General features: G+C 42.5%; 3 protein-coding genes across 3 annotated transcripts in view; 1 reads left to right on the top strand and 2 right to left on the bottom strand.

Moving 5' to 3' along the window:
• Positions 1 to 9,573: 9,573 nt before the first annotated feature.
• Positions 9,574 to 12,399, top strand: LOC122398796 (serine/threonine-protein kinase greatwall). The gene is made up of 3 exons (XM_043398996.1): positions 9,574 to 9,971; positions 10,062 to 11,937; positions 12,301 to 12,399. The coding sequence occupies exons 1-3, from the start codon at positions 9,756 to 9,758 to the stop codon at positions 12,345 to 12,347; spliced, it is 2,139 nt and encodes a 712-aa protein (XP_043254931.1). The 5' UTR covers positions 9,574 to 9,755; the 3' UTR covers positions 12,348 to 12,399.
• Positions 12,400 to 12,587: 188 nt separating this feature from the next.
• LOC122399142 (proclotting enzyme-like) lies at positions 12,588 to 16,780 on the bottom strand. The gene is made up of 6 exons (XM_043399577.1): positions 16,612 to 16,780; positions 14,812 to 15,125; positions 13,855 to 14,330; positions 13,201 to 13,475; positions 12,971 to 13,116; positions 12,588 to 12,902 (listed from the first exon to the last, which is right to left on the bottom strand). The coding sequence occupies exons 1-6, from the start codon at positions 16,769 to 16,771 to the stop codon at positions 12,750 to 12,752; spliced, it is 1,524 nt and encodes a 507-aa protein (XP_043255512.1). The 5' UTR covers positions 16,772 to 16,780; the 3' UTR covers positions 12,588 to 12,749.
• A 4,001-nt stretch (positions 16,781 to 20,781) lies between these two features.
• The window catches only part of LOC122399141, a 131,613-nt gene continuing 126,950 nt past the window's right edge, over positions 20,782 to 25,444 (bottom strand). The window contains exon 14 of the mRNA XM_043399576.1: positions 20,782 to 24,805. Within this exon, the coding sequence (XP_043255511.1) occupies positions 24,520 to 24,805 (286 nt within the window). The 3' untranslated portion in view covers positions 20,782 to 24,519. The remainder of the gene's footprint in view (positions 24,806 to 25,444) is intronic.

Below are 25,444 nucleotides of genomic sequence, written 5' to 3'. Positions count from 1 at the left end.
AGATGAAAAGCCATTTGTTGCAGCCCACTCTTGAGACAGTTTGTCAGGGCCTCTTCGGCTCATTGAGAGCCTTTTCTTTCTTCGGCGGTCCTGCCGATGCCTGAAACTTAACAAATATACGAATTGTTGCAAGAGCATACGTGGTGAATCTCGAGGGGGCGAACGTTTCGAAAGGGACCTAATCACGACCGCGAGCGCGAGAGAACGACTTTAACAGTCGCGCGATTCGAGGAGTCGAAAATAAAGCCGAAACAAACAGCACAAGTGCACCGTTTGAATCAGCAAGATTTCTACTCTCGAAATCGTAACTACAGGAACAGAACTGCCACGCGAAAACGCGCCTACCCGAATTACTAATGTGGACAGTCCTGCCCTGACCCTACCTACTTAGATTAAGCACACACACCAGAGAATAAGTTACCTACCTACCTAACCCTATATTTAAAAAATTGCAAAACTCAATCATCCAAACAAACACTCCACGGTTCTCATTCTGAATGTCCGGGCGCGACCTAAACTAGAGAGGACTCCCCGGGGTTCCTCCGACACCCGGACATAACACTTCATTCACACTCTAATTGTGGACTTACTAGTTTCTGAGACTGACAAAGGCTAGTGATCTTTGCGTTCTTATATTATATAGATAAACGTTTGTATAGAACGTTTCAATATATGGAATATAGTCTGTAATAAAATCTATTGTATAGATGTATCATTCAAGATTGAAAAATATTAAGATTCAAACCCATTAAGATGAACAGTATTCAAATAAATGATAAATTGAAATTTGATATTATTATTGATAAAAATCTAATGTTATAAAATTCTGTATGTAAATTGCAATCGTAAAACATCTGAAACGACGCACTTCCACAACCTAACCACACACACACACATGTGGACAGTACGTCGCGCACGATTCACTAGCCAATGTCAGTCCTCAATATGTCGTTGAATTGTTATAAATAAATTCATCGTGCCCCGTTGCCTTCGCTCATGCAAATAACACCTGGGCATGTGCATGAACTTAGGCAACGAACACGGAAAAATTAATCTGAAAATCCTGACTAGAAAAACTAGTTAATAGCTAAACGGTATTTCGTATCTAATTGTTAGTTAAAATGACTCGACTTGTTATATGTAATATATCAATAATAAAATACGATAATATTGAAAAATACTACTATTCGATAAAACTATTATAATTGAAATTGAATTATTTAAAATGAAAGACTCTACTTGAGATTTCATGATAAAAGAATTTACTTTAAAAATTGAAATGAATTCATTAAATTGTCAATCAAAATATTCAATTATCCTTGATCGATTTTGTCGTCAAAGTAAACTTTTTAAAAGATGAAACTAGTATAAAATGCATGTTACTTTGACTCAAAAATCGACCTGTCGCGAAATGCCTTCTTGCACGTTAAATCGCATGATAAATATAATGTTTTCACATTATATTAATTCATTTTCTATTCGATCATACAACTCATATAAAGTTAACAAAAATATTTCATATATTCTATAAAGATTGTATATTTGTAAAAATTTTATAATAATCATAATGTGTACTATTCATTTGTAACATTAAGAAACGCGAGTGCAAGAAGACCCTAAAACCTGCTCTAAAAAATATAACAGTTGATGTTAATATTCACTTAACTCGTCAAAAATAGCAAGTATACAACTGGTCACCCGTGTTGATTCGGATCTTTCATCCTACAACATGGTTGGGGACCAGAGGAAACAAAATAGCATGCGACTTACCAGTGATGACTTGAAGTCCTCGAAATCATCCATCAGTCATCCATCAGTCAGCATGGTCCTGCTGGTTAGATTCAGGTCCAGAGGCTGTAACAAAAATGCAAGAAAACAATTAGAATCGATTGTTAAAATTATAGAGATTTTTAATTAACAAATTTCAAAGTATAAATTTATACTTACGTTGTTCGCTTGTGGTCCAGCGCCCGATACCCCCCGGGTACTGCTACTGGTTCCCAGGATCATGCTCAGAAACTGTAAGAAAACTGTAAGAAAACAATTAGAATCTATTGTCAAAACTGTCGAGATTTTTAATTAAAAATTTCAAAGTATAAATTTATACTTACATTGTTTGCTCGTGGAGCATCACCCAATAGTCCTCTTCGGTGATGCACTGACTCTAATTCCGGTAACGAGGAGTTTAAATTTCAAATTGAAAAAATAATTAATTTGATTGGAAAATATTAAATTAGATTACCGCGACCGAAGATTGAAATCGGCGAACAAATGATTCTATTATCGCGATTCAGAAAACAAGGAGAGCCACGATGCTCTGGAAGTAATTTAATATTGCGTAGAAAACACTGCTTCTATTCTCGCGTTTGCATAACATCGCGAACGACAACGTGCCCGGGGTCACTTTGCCCCGAGAAACAAACTTGTTGCTACGTACAATCACTGAATCTACCGGCCGCATTGCGCGCGGCCAACAAATTTCCTGGAAAGAAAAGAGCTGAAAAGAAAGGGACAGGAGACAAGAAACACAACAAGCACATCTGTGCTTTGCCTATCGATTTCCTTTTTTCTTCTTACAAGAGTTCGTCAACAGAAATACTGCTTTAGTTAGCACAGCTGTATACATAGTTTGAAATATAATTAAACAATAATTGATAATAATGAAGAAATATTAAAAGGTTAGAAACACGAATGTACCTCGTTGGTCGCGAAACGTCGACACGTCTTGGCAGGTTCCAACAAGTCTTATTATTTCTTAATTTCGAGTTCCAATAAGAGACTGTAACAGAAACGAAATAACGATGCATTAAAGTACGCAAACGATTATTACAATTAAGTAATGATTAAATCGAAACCGTATTGCAAGAGATCGTAAGTAGTAATACGCGAATAGTAATAGTGGAAGGATAAACATGTTAGAAATACGCACCTCGGTCGCGAAACGCCGATACGCCTTGACACGTCTTGCTATGTTTATTTTCAAAGTATGAATGATGGCCGTCCGCTGTGCTCGGCAACGCTCGCGAATTAGACGGCGGGATGGGGGAAGCTCCGATGTCTCGCGAAGCTTGTTTACGAACCCGTGGGATAACTCGGATAGAAACCGCGGATAGACTGATTTTTAGTAAATTATTTACAACTTTAACTAGACAAGCAACGCGAATAATTCGTACTTCGCAACGCTAAGAGCAAACCGGTATCAAATCTTATTCGCAACACTACTCTGAAAGCAAACGCGAAAATATTCATCGTTCGCTACCTTGAAAACAAACGCGATTATTTGTAAAAAAGTTGAAATGGTTTCTACCGTATTTGAAAACTTGATGGGACATTTAGATCAAACAATTTTTTTTAAGCGCACTCGGAACAAAATACGAAGAATACTTACATTTTTCGCACGTGGGCATCGCCAAATACTCTTTTTCGTATAGATACAGGTTTCCTGTCGAAACGTGTTCACAAACTCTCAAAGCATTATGGCGTGACCGTAGTTTGGCCGCAGTTGAGAGTCTCATGTGGTTGAATTGTAATTACGAGCTGCCACAGAAATAAAACACAAATTTGTTAACAGACACTTATTAATATTGAATAAATGCATCGATGGATAATGACGAAAAGAAGAGAACCGGTTAAAAATGAAAAATACGTTTGACCGTAGTTGAGCGTCCCGTGTTTAAATTGTAATTACGGGCTCTTAGAGAAATAAAACACAAATTCGTTAATATGCACTTATTAATATTGTATAATTGCATCGATGGAGAATGACGAAGAGAATAGAAATGGTCAAAAATAAAAAATACGTACCTAATTAGATGCGAAGCTGTCAACGCACTTCTCACACCACTTTCCAGACGAAGAATGACGAACAGGATCGGACACGTCTCTCGCGCGAGGAGTGGGGAGTGGGGTGAGGGAGTCACGTAGTCCGTCTCGACTCTTGATGTGTATCTTCGAAATAAAAGTTAAACCTTATATCTCGGAGAACTGAAAATAAATAAAATTAAGACATGAAGTAAATAAAATTAATATAAAAAGGTATCAAACAAACAATTAATTAATGATTTATAATCTTTATACTACTGTGACGTCACAATGGGAAGCTGTCATTGGCTCATCTAATATCGATCTGTTATTGGTTGCATATATAACTAGATCAATTAAAATATTTTAATTCTAACCATATAATGAGTAAGTATTAACTTTCAATCTAAATTTCAATCAGTTTTTCATATAAAAGTTTCTTTTGTTTCTACTAAATTTTCTAAAGATATTTATTTTAATTCTCACTAGATATCCAACCTTCTTTGACGCGGTGTCGATAACATTGAACTTGACGCATTTTGGTAAGAAGTCTTCTACAGGCATAAACGAAGTGTGAAGTAGACGCCGAACGCGATATTTTTTCGTAACACAGGGATTAAGGGCACAGACAATGCATAGTATAGACGCATAAAACAACAGTGTTAGTGTCACGCAGATCAGGAATTCATGAGCCCATCTCCAAGGTGAAGTCGAGAGGCCGGCGTCCGAGAATGTAAACACAACCTGACCGAGCTTTTACAAGATAAGAAACGTATCGCACCATTATCCTTGGCTTAGGAATGCTAACAATGGTAAGAATAAAATTATTTTTAAAGAATATTATAGAATACACTAGAAATAGGTACAGACGAGTAACAGAAAGGAACTGTATTCAGTGGGAGTCCTATGACGCAAAAGAAAAACATCGTGAAAAAGTAATATATTTGTATATCTTATACATATTATTTGTCTATTGTTGTTGCATTCACTCAATTTATATGAAAAGAATTTATTAAAATTTCAATTGAAAATGAATATTATATAAGATTTAACCTTTCTTTCGAAAATACACATCAAGAGTCGAGACGGACTACGTGACTCCCTCACCCCACTCCCAACTCCTCGCGCGTGATCGTGCCCGATCCTGTTCGTCATTCTTCGTCTGGAAAGTGGTGTGAGAAGTGCGTTGACAGCTTCGCGTCTAATTAGGTACGTATTTTTTATTTTTGACCATTTCTATTCTCTTCGTCATTCTCCATCGATATAATTATACAATATTAATAAGTGCATATTAACAAATTTGTGTTTTATTTCTCTAAGAGCCCGTAATTACAATTCAAACACGGGACGCTCAACTACGGTCAAACGTATTTTTCATTTTTAACCGGTTCTCTTCTTTTCGTCATTATCCATCGATGCACTTATCCAATATTAATAAGTGTCTGTTAACAAATTTGTGTTTTATTTCTGTGGCAGCTCGTAATTACAATTCAACCACATGAGACTCTCAACTGCGGCCAAACTACGGTCACGCTATACGCGACGCCATAATGCTTTGAGAGTTTGTGAACACGTTTCGACAGGAAACCTGTATCTATACGAAAAAGAGTATTTGGCGATGCTCACGTGCGAAAAATGTAAGTATCCTTTGTATTTTGTTCCGAGTACACTTAAAAAAAATTGTTTGATTTAAATTTGCCATCAAGTTTTCAAATACGGTAGAAACCTTTCGTAAAAACATTTACTCTTTCCTTCTAAAGGATCCTGACATCTCATCATCGTACTTGTGGATCCAGAGAAACTCGACGATGATCTCGCTACTGACCTTGATGCTGACTTCGTTACTAACGTCGCTGATAACTTCGCTGATGACTCCTACTAGGGGACATCGTCGCCCGGGTGCTTGAATTCTACAGTTGGTGAGTCGCATGCTATTTTGTTTCCTCTGGTCCCCAACCATGTTGTAGGATGAAATATCCGAATCAACACGGGTTACCAGTTGTATTCTTAGTATTTTTGGCGAATATAGTGATCGCGGGTATTTTTTGTACCCAAGCGTAGGAACATATACATATATGCCTACATAGGTCGGAAAGTAAAAAATGTCTGGGCACTCGAGATTATGCGAGTTCGAATTTCAGCTGTGTTGAAAGCAAGAAGGATAGACTCACATTTTCCGCCTTTCTCGTCTGTGCTACCATAATGCTTATTATGGTAAGAAATGAAACTACAAGAATTCCTTCCTTTTTGTCGGCATGAATGCTATATGGACCAGAGTTGGGCAACAATCGATTAATTTCATTGCAATAATCAATCGATTAACTAATCAATTATTGATTCAGAATTAAATTAAACTATAACGCTATCCACTATAAGAATCAAAACTAATTGTGGCGAGTTACGATTTTTTAACTAGTATCACAGTAGTATACCTCGTCTTCTCTGACAATACACTAGAATCTTTGATGAATCAATGAGAATCAAAACTAACCTAGCGAAGAAGCTCTATATTTATGATGACCTATGCAAGGCGGATCGCAGCCAATTTGCTAATATTATTTAATTTTTAATTAATAATTGCATTACCCAGCTAAGAGCGATACGATTATTAATTAAACGGTAAATAATATTACCCAGGTCCCACCACGTGGAGGTTGCTGCGAATGGAGACCCGCCCTAACCGATTCCCAACCACCCTCCATTATTAAAGATCTTTTATGATCAGCGATCGTTGATCGAAGAAGCAATAAACGAAAGTGCAACCAACGAAGGAAACAACCAACGAAAGAGTTTTTCGAGAAAGAATTTATCTCTAAATTCTCATCAACAAAACAGAGAAATAGACCAAAATATTGCCTGCCTGATATAATGATTAATAAAGGGAACCAAATTCCTGCCTAACTATAAATCTAAATTCGTTTACATCCTACCTATCTAATCATCTAACAAAATACATAGAATATATATTCTTCCTTGTTGATCCTTAGACGAAGAAGAGAAGAAACATACTGTTACATTCTAGCTAGCTATAAATCTAACTTATTAAAACATAAACTAAGCAATCTGAAACAAAATACATGAAATACATTCTTCTTTCTTCTTTCTTCTATTTATCCCACGATGATTTCCTGAAACACAAATGAAGCAATATCAATGAAAATTGTAATATTTCTTAATTATTACCTCTATAAACCTAACACTTCCGTAGGAATTTGCTCTGTAACAGAAACTTGTCTAATAGATTAGTAAGAGAACAAACAAAACAAAACAAGTAAAACTACAATACTACAACTACAGGCAAGTGCAGTGAGAAAGTAAAAATAGTACATAATATACGAGGTTACTTTGACTCTAAAATATATTCGTCGCGAAATATCTTCTTGCACGTCAATCTAATGATATATTTTAATAAGTAAAGAAAGACTTTGGATATGTTCGATATCGAAGATACCCAAAGTCGTCGACTAAATTATGAAAGTGAATTTAATTATTGAAGAATGTAAAGAACAATCGGAAGCTACTAATTTGACACTCATTCTAAAATTAATATAATTATAAGTATTATAAAAGATATTAAAATCATGACTCTACTTTCGATCGATATTACGATATTTGTCATATTGAAAATTGCGGCGTGTAAAAACATCGCACGCTTAAATAAAACGCGACGCGACACGTGCTCATAGCGTGCAGTGAGTGTGGGTATCAGATTGATCCCCCCCGGCCTTGATTATCAGAAAAGCAAGTCGCGCCCCTGACCCACGTCGATCGGACCTCTCTACGTACAACCGCCGGGCCCTGGAGGACACACGGTCACAACAGGACCCGCTTAGTACTCGAGAACGGATATGGGTCAAGGACTCTCACCGGAGGTCATTCTCTTTTCCGTATAAAGAGGAGAATATATGCGCTCGGCGAGGCCCCACTTAAGCTGAACCAAGCTGCACCGGGGTTGAAGCGGTAAGAGCTATCACACCTACTACACAGGCGTCACATGTTTCATTCTATCAAACAGAGGTGATCGAGCAAAAAACTCTCCGGTCCTTTCGGTCGAGACATAATCTCGGAAAGCGAGAACCAGAGAACGAGCGGACGAGAGAAAGTGAACTACTCATATATGTATATGTACTCATTATATATTCATTTTAAAATTAGTGTCAAATTAAAAATGAATCTACTATGACATTTGTCGTCTTAAAAATCGCGGTGTGCAAGAAGATTATAATTTTAAGCAAAAGGTACTAACTACACTTGCCAAAGAAAGCACGTATACAACCAGTCGTTTTACCCCTTTGCCTTACGATTTAATTTCCAACTGTGCCAAAAGCGTCAGCAAGGTTTGGCCCGGTAGACTTATCACTTCTCTGAGACGTCTTGTTCATGTTTGGCCCGGTAGACTCATCACGTCTCTGAAACATCATTAAGCTAAGGGGTTAAAAAGGAGGTTTTCAAACACTTAAAAATGACCTATCAACCTATCACCTAGATTCAAAATAAAAATTCATGATATTGTATAGAAACAAATACATCCTGCAATATTATACATATCGAAGCAATCACATAAATTCGAAGAACAATGTAAAAGTGGAAACCGAGAAAAGGAACATTCATAGTAACCAAATAAAATCAGATAGATAAATGACGTTGAATTCACATCAAACAAACAAATAGAAATAATAAAATATAAATAAGTGGAGTGGACTTACTACTTGTTGTCAGTACATAGGGTAGTTACCACTGGATCAGCTGTAAAATAAGAAAATATTCATATTATATCAACGTCAGTTAGACAAGCAAGGCAAAATCAGTACATTGAAGCGAAATTGGCATCAAACGATAGAATAGGAGAGGGGAGAGAATTTTTAAACAGTTCTTACCGTTGGTCATCACCGTCCGGCACTGGTCAGTAGTGGTCAGTAGTGGTCAGTAGTGGTAGGAGCACTAGTCAGAACTGGTCAGTAGTGGTCAGTAGTGGTCAGTACTGGTCAGCCATGGTCAGCGCAGGCCAGTAGTGGTCAGCAGCGGCCATCAGAGGTCAGCAGCGGTCCCCGGTTCCCTTCTGGCCATTTGTACACTCCCGAATACGCGACGAGACTGAAGAATTCTTCGCAGTGACCCTGCTTATATGTCTAAGGTGATGAAAGGGAGGGGAGACCAGTCAGAGCGAACGTTAAAGTTAACAGTTAAGACTGTCCTGTCTACAAAGATACTATTTCGATTGGTCTCACTTCTTGACCATTTCTGGATCTTCACTGGACCGCTGACCTTGATGTCAACCTCACTGTTGACCACCAGTGACCATAAGCTAGTCATTGTCGATCATCGACCCAGTAAAACCATTACAAAGATTACAGCTTTCTTACTACGATCCCCTTAAATTTGATACATGATCTTTTTAACATTTTGTTCCACTTTAGAAAAGTGTATCAAAGAGAGCCACGATGCTCTGGAAATAATTTAAAACTGCGTAAGAAACTAATGGACTGATGCAAGAATTTTAACTTAAACTAATGTACTTCGACTTTAATTACAGGTTCTTCGTAACAATTATTCAAAATAGAAGTTCTTTGCGATGCTTAGTTTCGACCAGAACGATTCGTAATCGCGGCAGGATTATCCAATAAGAGCGAGCAACGAAGTAAAGGGATAATCTAGTGACTTTCTTCTCTTGCTGCAAGAATCATTGTCACGCGAGGAGTAGGTAGCAGAATTGGTAGGCCTGATCACTTCAAGCGTGTGAAGTTCGTAACGCGTTGTCTGTCACATCTCGTATCCATGTGACTTTTAAAAATGTCAGATAACCGTTACAGTTTATTTATGTACGATATGAAAGATCGATGAATAAAACCTCGCGTTTTACAAACCGCGAAGTAGTTTTATAAATTCGAGGCTTCGGTATTTTACGTTTCGCTGCATCGGTTCGCGACTCGGTCACAATTAGGTTACGTTTTTAAATGGAAGAGCTGGCGTTCCGGTCGCCAGAATCATGTCTAGGGGGTAATGATCGATTCAGCGAGACAGACGACGAGAATTTTGGAATTTACAATGATACAGAAAACGAACGGGAGATTCGCTCTGGAGAGTGTACACCTCAACAAACATCGTCGAACAGACAGATCGACAATTCCATATTTAATACCATTTCTAAAATTGTCAATCCTACGGCAAAGGTAAAAGAAAATTACATATTCTTAAGATATCGATTAATGTAGATTTAGAATTCACAGTACCATTTAGTTAATGTTATATTTAATATTCAGGTGCCAGAAATACAAGATTTCAAAATTGTGAAACCAATAAGTCGTGGAGCATTTGGTAAAGTGTTCCTTGGGTTTAAGAAATCAAATCCTGATAAAGTGTACGCCATAAAAGTAATGAAGAAAAATGAAATGATCAATAAGAACATGGCTTCGCAAGTGATAATCGAGCGTAATGCATTGGCTTTAACAAGAAGCCCCTATTGCGTACAATTATTTTATTCGCTGCAGTCCATTACTAGCGTTTACTTAGTAATGGAGTACATGGTGGGTGGGGATCTTAAGAGCCTGCTCGGCGTGTACGGGTACATGGAAGAGCCTATGGCAGCTTTTTATACCGCAGAGATATGTCTCGCGTTGGAGTACCTTCATTCCCATGGAATTGTACATAGAGATTTGAAGCCGGACAATATGCTGTTGTCCCGCGAGGGACACGTCAAGCTCACAGATTTCGGGCTTAGTAAAATATCCTTGCACAGGGACCTCGAAATATCCGATTTAATAAATTGCACGCCTAGTCTTTTAACCAGAACACCTGGACAACTTCTTTCGTTAACGTCCCATTTATCATTCGGCTCCGGACATAGATCCGGCAGCGAATCGGATGTCAGTAGCACGCCTGGCATCAACCTGCTCGCCGCGTTGCAAAAGTACAGCTCGAAAACGTCGCCTAACTCGGTAATTTCCTCGACCGCGTCGGGAGATTATTCGCGAGTGTCTGGTATTACTCCATTTCAATCCGCGGAGGATCTTCGTTTCGGGGAACGTATAGTGGACAATGCCATCGGAACTATCGACGAGGGACAAGAGAGTAGTTCCGGTAGTTACCACACGTGCGAGGCATCGTCGAATCGCGTGAACAGTCAACTGGTCCAGGACCTAGAGGACGAGGACGAGTCCACGTTGGAAGCTGAACAGTCTCAACCGACGTGTTTTCATACCAGTCCACTGACCACGTGCGCCACCTCGTTCGTAAGAGGCGCGAAAAGAAAGAGACAACCGGTAACGGGGACGACTGGTTTGACGTGCGAGATAAACGTAATGGAGCTGGAGGCGGACAAGACACCGAAGAGGAAGAATCGCGGCTGCATATTCTCCAGGAGCCCGATGAATTCCGATATCTCCGAATCAGCGGAGCAACCGAGCACCGCTAAAGCCGCGACCGGCGGTCAAGAAAACGGATCCAGCGGAAGAGTGGCGTTCAGCACGCCTGTGTCGGTCTCGAAACAAAGGTGCCACAGCGAGGGGGAAGGCGAGAAATGCGAGGAGGAAACGGCACCGTTGATCAAGACCACCAGATTCCAGCTACCACCGTCGCTCGCGGCACACTCGATTCCCGACACGTCCGTGAACGATGCAGCGGAGAAGCATCGTTCACCTCAGGGTATATCGCCCATCAAAACGCCAGCGAATTCGGGCAACTGTTACACGCCTTACAGAACTCCAAAGTCTGTAAGAAGAGGCGCTCAGGGCGGTATCAAGAGTTCGGACGACCGTATACTCGGGACGCCTGACTATCTAGCCCCGGAGTTACTTTTAAAACAGAGTCACGGACACGCGGTGGATTGGTGGGCCCTGGGCGTCTGCCTTTTCGAGTTTTGTACCGGTGTTCCGCCGTTTAACGACGAAACGCCGCAAGCTGTGTTCGCGAATATTCTCGCCAGGGACGTTCCCTGGCCGGAGGACGAAGAATCTTTGTCGTCGGCGGCCATAGTGGCTATAGACGCTTTGCTCACTTTAGATCAGAACGAACGTCCATCCGCGAAGGAGGTACAGGTCATGAGACTATTCCAGGAATTCCCTTGGAACGAGCCGCTCAAAGCTGTGCCGCCTTTCATACCTCAACCCGATGACAATTATGATACGTGCTACTTCCAGGGTAAGTTACTCCGTCCAACGATTACTTAACTACGAGCAGATTCCTTTAAGACGTTAAATGCTACGCGAATTTATGAGAAAATCCCCGCCAGGCCACGTGCGTTATATGTGGCGTTGCCTTCTATGTGCGCCACCAGAGGGGTCGCGTACTCACAAGCGCTCGACCAACTTCTCAATATCCCTAGTCTAAGGCAGGGTTTGTTAGAAAGCCTTATTGATGAGTCTACGACTTCTCTGAGTTCCTACCCATAGCAAAGCAGCGCCACATATGCAATTAATCGAAAATTCTCGCGACCCGAACTGAAAGTTCAGTGTCAGTCACCGGTGACCGACATGTTAAATCTATTTTCTTTTCTGTTTACAGCACGGAACATTATGCAGCATTTAAACGTGAGCAACTGCGACACGTGATCTAGGGAAAATTGCCTGCTCTTACGAAGGAATAGAACATTAACGCAAGAACTGTTACATTGTAAAACTATTTTTTTATGTAGTTGTATATGTATAATATTAAAAAATATTTTATTACGACTTACATTTTATGCGTGATCACTTATCTGTAGGCGAAGATTCGTGAGCTTTTATTTTCCATTCGATAACGATTAAAGGAGGATGGAAGAGATCGCGTGGATCGGGAAGTGTGTTGATGATTTTCTTGACCGAGCGAATGAGGGCTGTTTTTATGTGTGTACAAAGTCTCGTTATTCTACATGATGATGCGTCGCGTTATTGGATGATTGTGAGAATGATACCGACCAAAATTGAATACTTTATCGATTGGAACGAGTGGCACCTGTATTAACCTCCTCTCCTTTACTTTAGATTTTTGTTAATCCAGGGCAGGAAATGCGTTACTCTCGTGTAAACGCCCGGATACTGGCCCTTCCCGCATCCTATACCCCAGCTGACAATTCCCACTTGCGTCCAGCGTCCATCGTTAACCATCAGAGGGCCGCCGCTGTCGCCCTGTAATAAATCTCGTGTTGTCAAATCTTATTAAGAACGATCCATAAAGGAAGCATTGCGATGCAAACCGAACAAGAATCCTTCGCGGCCCGTCCCGCGCAAAGAAAACTGTCCACGATACCACCGGGTGCTGCTGCACCGTACTTCACTTTGCATTCGTTATTAGTCCAGACTGGAACCGAAACCTCTTGAAGAATTGCCGGTTGCGGGCCACCTTGACAAGTAAAATATTTTCTACGCAAATATTTCGGGGGAGAAAGTTGCACTTGAAATCGAAAACTAATTTATTTTCTCTTACTCTCTCTTAAAGAACCCCAGCCAATGACCGTCGCAGTCTTTCCAGCGTACAGCTGGGATCCGCTTGGCAGGCAGATGGGTCGTATCTGTGCCGTGAACGGAACGGGCTCGCTGAGAGTCAGAAGAGCAATGTCGTTGTACAAGGTACGTAGATTGAAGCCCCTGTGTCTGACTATTCGTTTCACTCGTCGTTCGACGTGTTTAATCTCCGTGTTGGTCTTGATGTTGTAATCGCCAAGACGAACCGTTAGCCTCGCCACGTCCCACGGGTTCATGCTAGGAACATTCGGTTTAGCTTGTATACATTAAAAATATTACGTTAAAACATTGCACGGCTATAGAAATGCGACTTGGGTTAGGTCTCTAAGATGTTTGGCCAAACATTTACCAGTATATTCTACTGTAGTTGGAATAAGACCAATCGTAGTGATACCCAAACTTTTTGAAAGGTGCCTTCCCTAGAAAAAGAGAATTTCTGCGCTCGTAATTTATAAACGATATGACCATCCTAACACTGTAATCTTCTTCATAATTGCTGTATCACTGAACCTCTCTGTGCCCCGAATCGTTTGAGTTTTGCTCGAATTCCAGAACGAACAACGAATACGCCACAAGGAGATTGTTTTATCATGCTGTGCGCCCATCGTATACTTACTTGGCAACGCAATGAGCCGCGGTTAGAATGTGTTTATCGTCGATGAGCGACCCGCCGCAGAATTGTCGTCCGGAGTTGAAGAGCGCCGCGACCCAAGGCCACTCGCCGAGATCGGCATTCTGACCACCCACAATGCGTTCCTGGTCCTGATTACCGTTCTTCGCTCCACATTGGGATCCGACCGTGCCAGAAAAACTTCCCGTGGTGGATCTCTGCGTGGTGGTAGGCGCGGTCGGTGTACCCGGCCACCAGCCGGGTCTCTTGGTCGGCCAGGTCGTACCGTAGGTGGGCTTATTCGTGGTGGTGATCGGTTTCACCGTGGAGATCGTCACAAAATCGAAATACGGCGGGTGGGTGGGCAGCGGTGGGATGGTGTGGTCGGGTGGATGCGTCGGTATCGGCGGTGGCCAGGAACCTGGTGTTTGAGGCGGTCGTTTCGTGGTCGTTGCGTCGTTGTTCTCATCTTTGTCGGTTCCCTAAAACGTCCGGAGTAGATCAGATAAATGTTACAATTGTTAAAAGAAACGGTTTAGAAAGAGGATCCCTGAGATCGAACTCTTATATTTCCAATCGCATTGTTTCAAGCTTTGGTATCGAAATAACTTTTCCCTTTATCTTGCGATAGAACAGTCGTTCGAGATTTCACAGAGGAACTGGACACGATCGGGCACGGTTTTAAAGCCGATCGTAAAAGTTTGCGAAATGGTTTGGTACGATAGAGACACCCGTGCCGCGGCTTTCTAAGCTGAATCTAACGTTTTCGATTCGCATCACGTATTATCTTTACGAGTTCCTGGTATCTAACCGAACTCTGCGATCGACCGAGAAATCGCTCCAACTGGGGACTCCATCCCAGCGAAACGTTCTATCATAGTTCAATTTTACACACTACTTGAATTTCTAGATTTTTTTTCTCCTCCATTGTGACGATTTCGGTTGTCAAATGCGGTGGTTTACCTGTGCATCTTCTACGTCAGTCTCGTCCTTCTCGCTCGAAGGTGGCGTAACGACCGGAAGTACGTTAGAGCAACAAATCCCGAAGCTAGTTTGGCCAGGATCTCGAACGTAACTGCAGGTGTCGTAAACACCGAGGACCCAACCGTCCAGGGCGCTCAGATCGGGGATTTTGAAATAGGGATAGCACTCTTTGAAGCTGGTGCAACGACCAACCTCACCTTTCGACGTCAGACAGGTATCGCGACTAGATATTCCGTTCCACAGAATACCGCGACTGTCCCTCGATTCGAATCGCCCACCCGAAATGATGGCAGCTATAGAACGAAACAGAATGAGTGTTAAAAATGAGGAAAGAAGAGATAAGGACTAGTTTAGTGTGCCAAAAGTTCGTTACTTTTCATAATAACTTTTATTCGCATTTATTTCTTGTAATATCTATTCAATAACTTCGTTACCTCAGCATAAACCACATTGTAATGTTTACAAAGGACCACAGTTACAATGAATACTTGCCTCATCGCTTATACATGTACACGTGTATTCTTTAACGATGTCCGACAAAGAATGACACATCGTCTACCATTGCGATGAATGCAGATTGTTTACGTAACGTTGTGTGAGTGACTGCGTGACACATTCGTCGAAACAACGTGCCATTGACACCAGAAACCATTTTTACCCTTTTCTGTACCTTTCGTCGAATTTGAATAATAATGAGAAATTCTATGCCCACTCGCACCGTTTCACCGTGAAATCACACAGTCGAACGAACTTTACGAATTCAAAATTACGATTGGTATTCCTTTTGTGTACTCGAAGCATCCAAAATATTATCGCAACTTTCATTTTTTATTATTTTGAAATATTGAAACGTTCAGAAATAATATTTTGGATTTCTCTAATAACAAACCGATCGACTATTCGTTTACAAATTTCGATCGAATCTTGCGCGACGCATTTTCGAACCTACACATTTACATCGACGCCCCGTGATTGTATTCCTCTCATGCTCGACACATTCTGATACGTCTTACCGTCGCGGTGAATTTTAATTGCAAAGGATCAAGAAAATGACCCACTTTACGATCACCGGTCGAACCGTGGCTCGTGGTGACATCGAAAATTTATCTGACCGGTCGCTAAGGAGATATATTGTAATAGAATTCTACCCAGATTCTCGAACAGCGAGTTCGCTGACCCAGGATACACACAGGTGCACGCGTGTGCCAACGACGCGGCTGGTACGCGCCTGAAAGACTTCCGTTCGCCGTGTATGGATCGATGGATCAGTTGTCGATATTCACCTTCGATTATTAGCACGCGCGACAGACGATTCTAGTGTCATTAGTACTGCCCAAACAGCTCGATAATTTCGGATAAATCGTAATGAAAGCATCGTAACGCTCGAGTATTTATCTTTTCACTTCCGCGGATGATCCTGAGTCGATGCTCGAGGATCCACGAAGCACGTGGCAGTAGCTTACTCACGATGAAATTAAATTTCCTAGCAACGCGATGGTAACTTTGCGCTGTTACTTCTAAAAATTGAGCGCTTTTTCTTCGACAGAGACGTATACGTAATTTAAATTTAACCATGGCGCGTGCTATGTATGTCGTCGTAGTGGCGCCATCGAAGAAAGTGTATTTTATTTTGGCTTGTAAACGATTCGACTTTGTGATTTTGTTTCAGGATGTTAAAACGACATTGAAATTAACTAATCTGAATTGTCGTCTCGCCAAGAAGACCTAAGTCATAGCCAGAGACGGAGCAAGGACATCGACACACTGACGACGACTCACCATCGACGATCACCGCGTTATCATCCTCGTGCCCCTGTTCGATCGAGGAGTCGACGACGATCGATCTGGCCTCGGGATCGACGTAGCTCGCGTCAGCGATCGCGAGGATCGCCGCGAGCGTTTGCACCACGAGCACCAGCACCATCGTGAACGACGACATGCGTCGCCGTCGGTCCGTGTCCGACCGTACGTGTAACCACCAGCAAGAGAACAACGCGTAAACCTTGGACCAGCACGAGATGTTGGGGCGCTGTTACCCGTAGGGATCCTGAGGCAGACACTAAGTTGCCAATCTGCTGAATGGCCGCTGCTCGAGCTTATAACGGGCTCGTCCTCCCCTCTCGTGCTCACTCTGCTGTTCTTTGCCCCTAGCAGGTTCGACGCCGTCGAGTCATCGGGCTCTCCTCTTCTTCTTTTACCGGCTGGCGAACGCTTCCAACCGTCCCCGTGGAGCCATCGCGAGGAAAAAGGGTGGGCAGAGGGCGCGAACGAGAACCGTGGACCGCGACTAACGAGTTTCGATCTCTTGGAAATTGACGGATCGAGCACGTTTTTACCCTTACGCTGCCGGGAAAAGTAATAATAACGTTCGGTAAGTGTTTCGTAGAAATTAACTAAACCTGTACGTTTCACACATTTTTTAAAGAAAGTTGTGTGTCATGGCTTTCGATAGGTGTCATCGCCACGGAATATTTCAAGCCCATAATTTTGCTCATGTATTTATGCGAGCTCGAGGAATCTTGAATTTTAATTTACATATTCGTCGAGTGTGAATTTCTCTATGCACACGGTACCGATCTGATCGATCGAAGGAGGCAGGGAACGATCCGTTAATGGCCGGAGAACAACCGTCGACCTTGTTATCGAGAACTCGATTTTATTTCTCCGTTTTTTCGTATTGGCTTTCGTAATGGTTTGTCAGTCGCTTGGATGATCGGCCGTACCTAATTTCCCCGTTCGATAACGAACGACAGGACTGTTATCCGATATGTATCGGGAATATGTTATTCGACGGGCACGAAACACGCTTCTGGACGCGATCGAGCCGTTCGACAATAATTTCGCGCCGATGATTATGCAAGTTACGTGACGGAACCGGCTCAACTTTGATTTGTCGCCGTTCGAATGCCCTGTCGAACATGAATGCCGAGCTCAACTCGCATTTGCATAGAGAGTACGATCCTCGGGCTGGCCTTGAAGAGGCCGGGCAGAAGGCTGCACGTAAGGGACGGCCGTGAACTTGCCAGTCGTGTGATCCTCGCGCTCCATCGCGAATGCCAAGCGGTAAGGTGTGCATTTCCTTTTGACCACGATGAATGGAATTTCTTGGAACCCGCCAGTGTACTTACACTGCACGGTGTTGCAAAGATTGCTTCCGAACGATGCTTACGACGCGAGGAAAATCCGTCTTTCCGCCTATAAAGCTTGTCTTCCGAGACGATAACGCTCAGCTAATAGAACACTCTCATTTCTTTTCTAATTTTTTTTTTTGGAAACCCCATAAAAACATGTAACTTTCTCTCACGTGTTTCTATGGGTCTGAACAGGATCTACAAATTTTCGCATTCAAGAAAATTTATATTGTAAACTGGAAGGCTTTTATGATAGGAATCCTGAATGTTTGCAATAACAAAGTATTTTAGTCTGTAGTTTTGTTCACCCCTAATAAATGGAAGTGGAAATATTAAAGTTCGGATAATAGGGATTTTTTGGCCAAGAAATCAAGCACCTGTAGTCCCCCCCCGGGCCCCTTGTATCCACCGCGTGTCGACGCTCTTCGTTCACGAAAATAATATCAAGGGCAGTCCGTCGGAGGAAACAAGAACGAAAAGAAGTCAGGACCGATCCTTGAGATGGACGTAAACTTAGCGTTTTGTGGTTCAACGAACTGCCTCTTAAAGAGCGAGGAGAGGAAACCCGTGTTGATTTGGCCTTTTTTCAGCTCCTCTCGTGTTTAGTTCGAGCAGGCCATTAATAATTCGCGCGAAAGAATCGTCGATTGTAGCGTGTTCGATATGTCGGAGATAGGGTTTCTAAGAACTCTAATAGTCTTTGGGTAACAGTGGAATTTAAATCGAAAGACATCGTTTAGAAACGAAAAAGGACAGAAAAGATCGTGAATTTAATTACCAAATAAAAACTAATATTAATAGAAATCGCATATTTGAATATCGTAACTTAAATTCGGAGAAAGATGGCGCCACCCTCGGCGAAAGGGACTTCCAATAATTGATAAGGTGACTGCCACACTCGTCAAACCGGACCATTCCGAAAATGTTCGCGAGCTATTTGTAGGACCTGGAAGACCAGGGTATCTCGGAACGTTGAACTCCCGGTGTAGCAGAAAATTTTTCAGGGTTCCTCTGACGGAGGATCTCCCTTTTGGTGGCAGAGTCTTAATGGCGTGTCTGACGATGCTATCTTCGCGCTTAATTGCAAACCGATGTCACCGGAAAGATCAAGGGGACACGGTTTGTAATTTTGTTCGTGGACACGTGGAATTCTTAGAACTCGAAAGCTTACATAGGTTTTCCCCCCCCCGAGCGTATCGCGTTATTTGATATACACGTTCTAATTCGAGGCGTTCAATTTCTTCTTCGATGCCTCTCTTGAACCTGATTTGAATATTCGACTGATTTATGGCGGACACGTTATAACGTGTACATCCTCGAGACCCGAGAGATCGAACAGGATATTTCTTTTAACCCCATTCGTGGATTTTTAACGTTTGTTGTGGATTACTCAATGCGTTCGAGGACCGGTTTGGTATTCCGTCACTAACCGGTAAACGGTACATGTTAAAAATTATTATAACATGCGTATGTAAAGCTAACTTCGAATATTATTGCACACGTTTATCTCCAGCAGATCTGAAAGGGTTGAAGATTAGATGATTATTATGTAAAACAGTTCGTCTACGATGAATACCAAAAGATTTTCGAGTCCTTTATCTTAATTTCGTTGTGGCGCCACTGTTGGATCACTGGATCTCGAGTCTCGGAAACGTGGAAACCGGTTGCGTCAGGGTTGCTTTTTATTATGCGGCTATAAACAGTATCAATGCACTCCACGTTTTACAACGCTGTTCGACAAATAAAATGCACGATGTTTTCATTAAGTTGTTGCACAGTGAAACTTGCTTCCATCGAATTTGAATTGTTGATTCCTGGACGTATCCTTTTAAGGCAGTTTCTTAGGGCGTGTGTACGTGTAATCGACGAATGACTACAAAAGAAAACAATCGTACGTTATTGTAAGTTTTTTAAGCCCGTCTCGAAGTAACCAAAGATTTGTTATTGCGTAAGATTTTCATCCGAAAATCTGTTGTTTGGCCAAATCACGTGCTTCGATCTCGGTAATCGTTACGTAAGAACCACCCTTCGTTCGCGAGTTATTGACCAGCAAGGAATTCGAACGACAAAGGCCAACGTGTGTACAGATAACTTTATGCCAGGGCCAGTGTCCCCCTACAAGGTCGTTTATTCACACGCGATCGTCGCAGTAGGTATTCAAGCGTACAGCATGTAAGCGATTAGCGGTGACACTGAACACGAGTATTCGACTTGAAGCATCGTACTTAACGATCGATGCACCGGAGCGGAGACTAGCAAAGGGCTGGACCGATTCGATAGATCCAATTTTTCAATATATTGCATTTTTTTTGTAAATATTTTTAAATATTCAAAACGATGACATCCATTAAATTGGTGGATGATCTTGGAGTGTTCTCAACAATTCCATTTGAGTTAAAAAAAAAAATGGCACCGACGCAGGCCATCTCGATATCAAACGGATCCCGTCCCAAACAACTTCTGGTATCTCTAAAAAGGAGTGGCCTCTCCTAAGTGCCTCACCCCGTATACAACCGTGAAACCAACTTAGATCCCTCTAAAAGTTTGTCAGGCACCTCCGTCCAATTTTATGATCCGTGACTTGTTTTATCCTTTATTAGATCCCCGGCCAACAGGTTTTATCGATGCAGAGAATATTCCTCTGTTCCTCAGGCTTGAAAGGGAATTTATTTCTATTATTCCAATTGGAAAACTATACACATATATCTCTTAAAAGAATTATTCCTCGTCGTGGCAATGAAAACACGTAATTTATAAAACGTACTAATATAATATTTATTGTTTGCAATAAACAGCGTAATATAATATCACCTCTGGCACAATCTCACGATGGCAAGACAACGCGAAAAACGGTATATAATCGGGTACTCTGACATCATATCTGGGTCCGGGGACGTGGCTACGGATTCTCGAGCCACGTCCAAACAAAACAGTACACTGTGCGCGTTCGGCCCTTGAGACAAAAAAATTAAAATCGGGCCTAACATTTCTAACAAAATTAAGGCGTATGAGGCCTGTCGGGCGCGTTCCGCATCGTCGTTTAACGTGGTTTAAGTATGATATCGAGACACGGCTTGGGAAACGGTCACGAGAAGCGCTCAAAACTCGCGGCGAGTACGAAACGCAGCGAACAAAATCGTACGAGCAGAGAAAATGGCGGACGTGCCGTAGACGCGGGGGCGTTTTCTCTTTCGTCACGCGATGCTGTCGTTTCCACCGGTTTGGTTCGGCGATTTGAGCCTCTTCCTGACCCTGACGCAGGCTGCCTTTTCATAATGTATCATTAATTAATAATATTTAATAAACGTAAGGATAATAAAGGGATCGTGCGATAGCAATAAAAAAAAAAAAAAAAAAAAAAAAATTAATATCGTTCGCAGCCGCTCGTGCACGCGCGACGAGTCCTCTCGAGGTGCAAACGGCGTTATGACGAATTTGGGTGGTTCGAGGGGCTGGGCTGTGTGCGCGTGGCTGTGGGTTGAGATATCGATTACGGTTAAAAATGTCATGGAGCAACGCTAACAATCTTCATAATCTTGTAGATATCCCTATTCTCTCTCTTTCTCTCTCGACTCTCATGCATACACGCTCCTCATTCACTCGTGTACTTTCGCACATTACGCTCTCTTTCTCGCTACTTCCTCCGACACACTCATCCCTTGTATAAAAATAATAATAATAATAATAATTATATACGGTATTACGTAGCTCTAGTCAATAGAATCAATAATATTAATAATATCAAACTATATGCTGTTCTTGCAATAGATGTAACAAAATATAGTACTCATTATAATAATATGCATTTTACAAGCGTATTTTGATCCTTGCTTTGATATCGGTGTATCGCGACGTATGTGTGACGTGTGCATGATTCGTGGAATGCTCTCTAGTCGAACCTAAACGCGACTGATTACCATTTTATTATCGATGATGCGCGTGTACGTGTTTGTGTGCGGTATGTATACAGGCGTAATCTTTCTCGTTTGATCCGATGAAAAGTTACGCGACGAGAAATGGCAAAAATGGCTCGCTTTCGACGGTGGCACGTTAACGTTATTTCACCTTAAAAACAATATGATCGCAGGCTATCGGTACCATTGTACCCTCGTCGCTTGGGACGACCTTGTTCGCCGGAAGTCGTTGACGATTATTCGCGCACACTCGTGTCTGCCATGATCGACGATCGAACTCGGGTTTCACAGAGGCTCGCGTTGACCATCCGAACCCTTTGGGGACTCGTGTGCATACGGTTTCGAGGGTGGCAATGGAAAATGGTCTCTTTTCTCTCCACTACACGCTACGCTATCTAAGAAGACGTCCTAGGCGAATGGAAAAATGAAATTACATCCCCCAAAGGGTCGTACAACGTGTTCGAGCAGGGGTCGCGTTGACAGATCGATTATAGCGATATAACGTGATTGCTTATAGTAGTCTACACTAAATATCGATGACGCGTCGTTCACTGGTGATTCCATCGAAATTTACCGGCGCGTCTTGCTAGTCTTCTAATGGATTATTCGTTTTTCCGTTTTCTTTTTTACAATCGTCCATGAGGGTTACGTATTTGAGTAATACTTGGTCTTTGTATGATATATCGAAGTAATCCTGGGACACTCAGGAGGTTCTGGAATGATAGCGAAATACCTAAACGATACTTACTAGTATTAAGTAAATGGACAGTTCGTGCAAGTAGAAAAGATATGTGAAAAAGGGGGGATATGACACTGCTTCTCTTCTCGCGATCGAAATGGACTTTTAATTAGGCAGCTGGTGGACTCGACGCAAGAAGCGACTCTTTCATGTTTGGTAAAAAGGACTCCAGATATTCTGTGTTTCCACAATATGATCACGAGCTATTTCCTTTATAATTTAACATCTTAAAGTAATACTTAACTTTTATGACCGATAATCCGAGTTTTGTGTAAGCCGTTTGAACCTAATTTTGACTCGAGGCCCTTCTACCAAACGTCAAAGAATTATGACACTGGTATGCTTCAGAACTTACGATCGAATGGGTGCGCGTGTGTGTATGTGTGTATGCGAGCGTAACGATACGAAGAGATAATGCTCGAATGGCACCCTATCTTGGAATGGCGGCGTTGAGAATTTTTTTTAAGTTCTAAGCGCGAGTCTTGCTATAAAATACACATTCGCATTCTTACAGATGGCTAAGAGCAGCGACGCTTCGCTTCACCGAACGCGCGAACGAGAATTTTTAAACTCTAAATCGACGATACGATAAAATAGAGTGGACATTTTCATATACAATCTATACGTCATACGTATTGCTTAACATGTAACGAAGAGGGGAAGGGGAATGGAGGGGATCTGGGGCAAGGAAGTTCCTTAAATCAATTTTGATTGATTTACATATAGCCGTCGCGTTTCATCCACGACGCCACGGTATCTCTCTAAGCTAACAACCATCGATATAAATTGTTCACAAGTGAAAACAAACAAAAATATAAAATAACGAGTCGCCCTGCGCGGTTTGAAACACGCCTCCTCGCGAAATTGCGCTTCGAATCGACGCCAACGCTGGTACAGGCTGTTCGATGGCCGGTATTATACGGAGAAGGAAAGATCAGTCTCGGGTGGACAGTGTCGAGTAATTTTTTATCGAAACGCCAGGGCTGATCTTTCGTTCTGCCAACTATATTCCGCGCACACGAGCTATAATATTTTTATCATAAAATTTCCAACAGCGTACCAAGAGACCGTACTCTTGGCGGTAACAAATACGAGGTTGGTTCAGATATAATCGTGACTCGTTTCTCTCCGCAATTTATCGAGCCTCGACTCGGTCGAATCGTTATTTACAACGAGACAAACCGAATTCACTGAAAGAATAAATAAAATTTTCATCTTACCTGTCTATCGTTCTACGAATCATTTACATCTATTACGTTGTATTCTTGGGGGGAGGATGGTACAAACTCTAGCCACGTCGCTGCTTCCGTATGCCAAGGTACTCGCCCAATAAATCCACGAAAAGATAGGATCTCGTTTATACGCGAACCACCCTCGCAATTTCGTAGAACGTGTCGAGAACCGACTATCGATATTAACAAAACGCGTCCTCGAGATCAAACGTCCAACCCGTGTCCGCGGAATCCCCGGCGCTCGAACGACAACCGCCCGCGCCAGCGTTGCCCGTGCATCGCAGGACGACCAACTACATCAACTAACAATCTGATCTGACTTCTTACGATTATACGGTACGGACAAGTACGTCGGTCCGTTCAGCAGTCCCAAAGTACAAACAGCGGAGAACGTTGCTCCTCGCGGAATGGGACGTTCGCCGAACGCGTCTTCGTTTTCTTCCTGGTCTTCGTCTTCGCGCGATCGTTGATCGGGATCCTTCGCGCCGGACTCTGAAAACCTCCCTCGTCCCTCGTTCTCGAACTATCGAGCGTCCTTTCGCATTGCACCGTCGCCGATGATCCATCGAGGTAGCGATCATCGTCGGCCGCTCCGTCCCACGGACATATTTACACAACGAAAGCTACGGTATATGCGTATAAGTTTATGTTCCACGCGGCACCGTGTCGCCTCACGTGTTCCCGTTGTCGTGGACGTGCGAGTGCCCGTGGGCGGAATTGGCGAGCGGCGAGTGAGCTATGTGGGCGGGCGACGAGGGTAGCACGATCAGGGTGACGTCGTAGCCGGCGGTGGCCGGCGGGTCGCCCGGGTCGCCGGGATCACCAGGCGATCCGGGATTGTTCGGGTTGCGGTCGTTGCCGGGGTCCGGGTTTACTCTGGAGTGGCTCACCTCCAGGAGGAACAGGTCCTCGTCCACGTAATATCGGATCATGTCGTCGTCAATTTTCGCTGTAATTCTGAAACAGGTCGATTGGAACGTCGTTAACGTCGATAGCGATCGCGGTGTACGCGCGATCGTGACTACCCTGCTTGGAAGGACAATGTTCCGGGGATGGGGGCGTACTTGGGTACTTGATGGAGGAAAGTAGTTTGATCGACGTGTGATGGAAGAGTTGTAATAAGCACGCGTGAAGATCGAAAAGAACAGTTCAGCTTGCGAGGACTAGAATCTCTATGTGTGTTCGTCGAAATGGGATTATTCTCTTGGGATATTTCGGTTTGAAGTTTCTTTGTGAATGCAAACGCAGGCGAGGCGAAAGGTCGTGTCGGGGACAGTCATTTTCCATCATTGCGCGCAGACGCATCCTTGGCGAACCGAGCACAAGTTGTTCCTTTCCTATTACAACAATATTAGAATTTTTCTGTTACTATAGATCTTCCGTAGATTTTTTAAAACGATTTTCTGAAACACATTAAATTGGTGTATATTCCGAATGTTAGGCGTATTTATTGCAACTTTGTTTTATCACACGTCAAGTAACTATTGTTTGCATGAAAAATGGCCAGTTTCGAACAGTGTCCTTTGGGTCGAGGTTCGACGGAGTGGCGGCAACGGGTGCCCGAGAATAACGTGTAAATTAGTACCTGACATTTCA

Source organism: Colletes gigas, unplaced genomic scaffold (assembly GCF_013123115.1).
Source record: "Colletes gigas isolate AHSC1104 unplaced genomic scaffold, ASM1312311v1 Colletes_gigas_Sc00012, whole genome shotgun sequence".
NCBI lineage: Eukaryota > Metazoa > Arthropoda > Insecta > Hymenoptera > Colletidae > Colletes > Colletes gigas.
Note: the sequence above shows the minus strand (reverse complement) of the source record. Positions and strands in the feature narration are given on the sequence as shown.